The 5,697-nt window shown below is 40.7% G+C and overlaps 1 protein-coding gene across 1 annotated transcript in view; it reads right to left on the bottom strand.

Moving 5' to 3' along the window:
* Nucleotides 1-438: 438 nt before the first annotated feature.
* LOC137645114 (germ cell nuclear acidic protein-like) overlaps nt 439-5,697 on the bottom strand; it is a 7,151-nt gene continuing 1,892 nt past the window's right edge. Inside the window, exons 2-3 of the mRNA XM_068377950.1 lie at nt 3,240-3,575; nt 439-542 (exon numbers count right to left, since the gene is read on the bottom strand). Of these exons, the coding sequence (XP_068234051.1) occupies nt 439-542; nt 3,240-3,575 (440 nt within the window). The remainder of the gene's footprint in view (nt 543-3,239; nt 3,576-5,697) is intronic.

The following is a 5,697-nucleotide window of genomic DNA, read 5'->3' as shown; positions in this document are numbered from 1 at the left end:
CAAAGTATGGCTTATGTACGGCAGCTTGCCATCCATCACCCTTGTTTTCATAAAATATGCCCCTATCTCTCCCCTTAAAGTCGTATTAGGTGTACTTTTAGTGGGTCTTAATGTTTTCCTATATATCCCATTCTCTATCTTGTAGTCTCCCTATTTCAGTTTGCCAAATTTATGTTTGTTCCATTCAGAGTAGATGGTAATGCAATGCTTTTCCAACTCGTTTTTTTGGTGTTACTACTTCATTGCATTTTTTCTCGATGACTGTATACGTTAAGATAACTAAAGTTAGTTTTTGTTCGTTTGGTATCATTACCCTTTTCTGATTTTAAAATATGTTTCTAATACTGTCTAGTTTAATTCCTATGTTAAAATTTCTACTACTTTGAGTCCCTCTATGTGATCTGGCTTTTCTTTCATGTTGTAGCCTATATCACAATATTACTCTTCATTACTTCTAACCCACATTTTTATTATTTTCTTTACTAAAAGTTGAATGTTGTGCTTTGCATTATCTCTAGCATATGCCATCACCAAAGCATCATCTGTAAAGAATAATGATCCTATATCTTTTAAATTATTTAAAACCGTTTCCTTCTTCTCTTTTCTTCATGACTTTGTATGTAATTAGCTTAAAGAGTGAAGTCAATCATATGTAAACCTGTTTTATTCTACAGTGAGCTATTTGTTTCCAATCGCATGATAATGAATTCCTACTTCATAGGAGTTAATTGCTGGCGCTCAGCCAGTAAGAATCGTATAAGAAAACAATTTCTCCAGGACCTGAAAGGTTCCGGGTTTAGTGTATATTGAACTGATGGTGCCATCACTCCAAGACTTCAGCTCCCGTCTAGTCATCGCTAGAGTATTCTGGGTGCGTTCATACCATCATCATTCCGTCTCTCTTCTGTGTTCCCGGGCCGACCCAGCATGGCTATTATTTCCAATAGAAGACCCTGTGTCACAACAACAAACCAAACAACTACTTGGTCTTCGCAAAGCCCGTTAGAAGAAGAAGATTTAGAGAGAGAGAAATTCAGGAAGGAAGACCTCCTGTTCCCCCGGAAACCTCGAAGGTAAGCTTCTCGACCCCATTACGAGAAGACCCAGCAAGAGGTCTTCTTGACCGACGGAAAGGTGGTCCCCGGGCCCCTCCAAGTCGATCCCCAAAGGGGGTCTTTATGCCTTTGCCGACCATGGCTCCGTCAAGAGATCCTCCAAGAGGGCGTTTCAGCCGAGTCACGGCCCCCGGGCAACTCTAGGGAAACCCTAGAGAAGGACCTATCTGCCAATAAGGGAGAGATATTGCGAGGAGAGCAAAGAGATTCAAAAGCAATACATACCGGGCAGTTGAGACCATGAAGACTAAACGGAAATTGCAGGCTTACTACTACTATTAATGAGACATACATAAGGGTTTCGCCCTGACCAAAGGGCTCATCAGGTGGGTTTTGCCTACTTCCACCTTTGCAGGCTTGGTTCCCACGACCCTCCTTCTCTCCTCTTTTTATTTATTTATTTATTTTTTTCAGCCTACCAACAATCGTGTCATATTTGATCTCTCAAAGGCATGAACAGGAAAAGCAACGTGATACCCATATAAGTAGTCCAGACATTAAACTTACAGGGTTTTCCGCCGCACCAAAGGTTGCCATGCCACTTTGTTATTGAAAAGGTTTTTTGCTGCTTCCCTCACTTCAGCCTGCACGCGACCTAATCAGGCTGGATGCCACCCTTTAAGAACTAGTCATCAAACTAGAAGCAGCCGACCTTCTTCTGCTTAACTGGTCTCAAAGGTTATTCCAACTGAAGCTCCCAAGGGTTGGTATCCAAATGAATAGATCTAGATATCGACCATTTGTGCACTTGACAAAGATGTTGTACCCCTTCATCAAGGGATACAGCATACTAAATCACTGTTACAGACACATTCCTGGTGAAAACAAGAAAAGCAAATTGAAACCTACTTCAGTGATCCAGGCAGTAAACTTGAAGAGCTTTTCCACTGCACCAGATGTTGTACCTTTTTATCGTGAAATAGAAGGGATAATACTATTATTGAAAATACCTTTGGCTGAATTAATAAAAGTTATTGTATCTCTGAGTCTATTAAAAGACATCTTGAGTCTTCGGACCCTTCATATATTTCGCTTAAGTCTTCTGACCCTTGATAGCCTTCACTAGAGTCTTTGGGCCATTCTTATATTTCACCAAATTCTTCGGATCATTCATATATCTCACTTGATTCTTCGGCCCATTCATATCTTTTACTGAAGAAGTCTTGGTTCCTTTTATGTTTTATTTTTGGGACATTGAAAACATAATGGGGGATGTCAATCCCTAGAATTTCTATGAAATCTCTTACCATTGTCTGGCAATTGTTTCTCAGTAAATGGTACGATTGCAAATTCGCAGGATTATATAGTTCTCTTATTGGCTCCCAGACCTTTCGTGGCGCCAAGTTCTGGTTTGGGTAGATGGCCTTCGTAAAGCCCTTATTTGACTTTAAACTTTTATGGTAAAATGGCAACGCCCACAAGATGCTGTTAATATCCCCCACACCTCCTCCATCAGAGTACCGCCTTCTGCCCCCACTCCATTGAAACTCCACACAAATGCATGAAATTAACCATTTTGTTTTGCAGAATTTATCTTGAATCTTCGGTGGTAAGTGTAAGGTTTCGAGTCCATTTATGGCTTTCACTTGAGTCTTCTGACCCTTCATATATTTCACCTTTGTCTTCGGGCCATTCATATGTCTCACTTGAGTCTTCGGACGATTCATATATTTCACTTGAGTCTTCTGGCCCGTCATATATTTCACTTGAGTCTTGTGATCCTTCATACATTTCACTTAAGTCTTCTGACCCTTCATATATTTCACCTTTGTCTTCGGCCCATTTATATATTTCACTTGAGTTTTCTGGCCCTTCATATATTTCACTTGAGTCTTCGGATCATTCATATGTTTCACTGGAGTCTTCTGACCCTTCATATATTTCACTTGAGTCTTCAGACCATTCATATATTTCACTTAAGTCTTCTGGTCCTTCATATATTTCACTTGAATCTTCAGACCATTCATATATTTCACGAGAGTCTTCTGACCCTTCATATATTTCACTTGAATCTTCAGACCATTCATATATTTCACGAGAGTCTTCTGACGCTTCATATATTTCACTTGAGTCTTCGTACCATTCATATATTTCACGAGTCTTCTGACCCTTCATATATTTTACTTGAGTCTTCAGACCATTCATATATTTCACTTGAATCTTCCGACCCTTCATATATTTCACTCAAGTCTTCAGACCATTCATATATTTCACTTGAGTCTTCGGACCATTCATATGTTTCACTTGAGTCTTCCGACCCTTCATATGTTTCACTTGAGTCTTCTGACCCTTCATATATTTCACTTGAATCTTCCGACCCTTCATGTATTTCACTTGAGTCTTCCGACCCTTCATGTATTTCACTTGAGTCTTCAGACCCTTCATATATTTTACTTGAGTCTTCAGACCATTCATATATTTCACTTGAGTCTTCAGACCATTCATATATTTCACTTGAGTCTGCAGACCATCAGACTATTCATATGTTTCACTTGAGTCTTCAGACCATTCATATGTTTCACTTGAGTCTTCAGACTATTCATATATTTCACTTGAGTCTTCAGACCATTCATATTTTTCACTTGAGTCTTCAGACCATTCATATGTTTCACTTGAGTCTTCTTCTTTTTCTTCTTCCTCTTTGTCTGCATCTTTTCCCACCTTTATGTGAGGTCGATGTTTTTGGCCAGCGTTCTCCATCTACCTCTGTCCCACACCTCATCACTGGTTAATCCCTGTGAACGAAAGTCATCCTTGATACAGTCCATCCACCTTCGCTTTGGTCTCCCTCTCCTTCTCCATCCCTGTACCTCCATTTCCATCACTCTCCTCCCAATATACTGATCATCTCTTCTCATGACATGACCATACCACCTCAGTCTACTTTCTTGGATCTTATCTGATAGTTCTCTAACTCCTGTGGTACCCCTAATTTCACTTTGGTCTCCCTCTCCTTCTCCTTCCCTGTACCTCCATTTCCATCACTCTCCTCCCAAAATACTGTTCATCGCTTCTCATGATCTGACCATACCACCTCAGTCTACTTTCTTGGATCTTATCAGGTAGTTCTCTAACTCCTGTGGTACCCCCTAATTTTGCTTTGGTCTCCCTCTCCTTCTCCTTCCCTGTACCTCCATTTCCATCACTCTCCTCCCAAAATACTGTTCATCTCTTCTCATGATATGACCATACCACCTCAGTCTACTTTCTTGGATCTTATCTGATAGTTCTGTAACTCCTGTGGTACCCCTAATTTCACTTTGGTCTCCCTCTCCTTCTCCTTCCCTGTACCTCCATTTCCATCACTCTCCTCCCAAAATACTGTTCATCTCTTCTCATGATCTGACCATACCACCTCAGTCTACTTTCTTGGATCTTATCTGATAGTTCTGTAACTCCTGTGGTACCCCTAATTTCACTTTGGTCTCCCTCTCCTTCTCCTTCCCTGTACCTCTATTTCCCTCACTCTCCTCCCAAAATACTGTTCATCTCTTCTCATGATCTGACCATACCACCTCAGTCTACTTTCTTGGATCTTATCTGATAGTTCTCTAACCCCTGTGGTACCCCTAATTTCGCTTTGGTCTCCCTCTCCTTCTCCTTCCCTGTACCTCTATTTCTATCACTCTCCTCCCAAAATACTGTTCATCTCTTCTCATGATATGACCATACCACCTCAGTCTACTTTCTTGGATCTTATCTGATAGTTCTCTTAACTCCTGTGGTACCCCTAATTACCTCATTCCGTATCTTATCTCTTCTTGTCACCCCACACGTCCCATCTCAACATTCTCATCTCTGTCACATCCAGCTTCTCCTCTTTTGTCTTCTTTATTGTCCACGTCTCCGCTCCATACATCATAGCCGGTCTGTCTCTCAGTTACTTTCATTCCCCACAACTCCGATCCATACATCACAGTTGGTACAATCACTCTCTTATCCAGAACTCTCTACACTCATGCCCAACCCTCTATTCTTTACCACTCCTTTCACTGCCCCCAACACTTTGCATCCTTCATTCACTCTCTGACGTACATATGATTCCACTCCACCATGTGCTGCAACATCAGACCCCAAGTACTTAAACTTATCCACCTCCTCAAGTAACTCTCCATTCAACATGACATTCAACCTCGCACCACTTTCCCTTCTCGTACATCTCATAACCTTACGCTTACCCACATTAACTCTCAACTTCCTTCTCTCACATACCTTTCCAAATTCTGTCACTAATTGGCCAAGCTTTTCTTTCGAGTCTGCAACCAGTATAATATCATCCTCAAACAACAACTGATTTACCTCCCATTCATGATCATTCTCGTCTACCAGTTTCAATCCTCGTAGAAGCACTCGAGCATTCACCTCTCTCACCACTCCATCAATATACAAGTTAAACAATGATAACAATATAATTAATAATCCATGTAGTATCATGGCCATTTTCAATAACATTTCTGTATACATCACGCTCAATTCTTGCTAGGCAAGCATAGGCACTTTTAAATTTTCTCTAACACAACAATTCAAATAAGAAACACATACTCAGTACTAACTATCAAAGCATCCCAATCAGCTCTAAAAA

The sequence above is a fragment of the Palaemon carinicauda genome, chromosome 8 (genome assembly GCF_036898095.1).
Source record: "Palaemon carinicauda isolate YSFRI2023 chromosome 8, ASM3689809v2, whole genome shotgun sequence".
Taxonomy (NCBI): domain Eukaryota; kingdom Metazoa; phylum Arthropoda; class Malacostraca; order Decapoda; family Palaemonidae; genus Palaemon; species Palaemon carinicauda.
The sequence above is the reverse complement of the archived record's forward strand: the minus strand, read 5'-3'. Positions and strand labels throughout refer to the sequence as shown.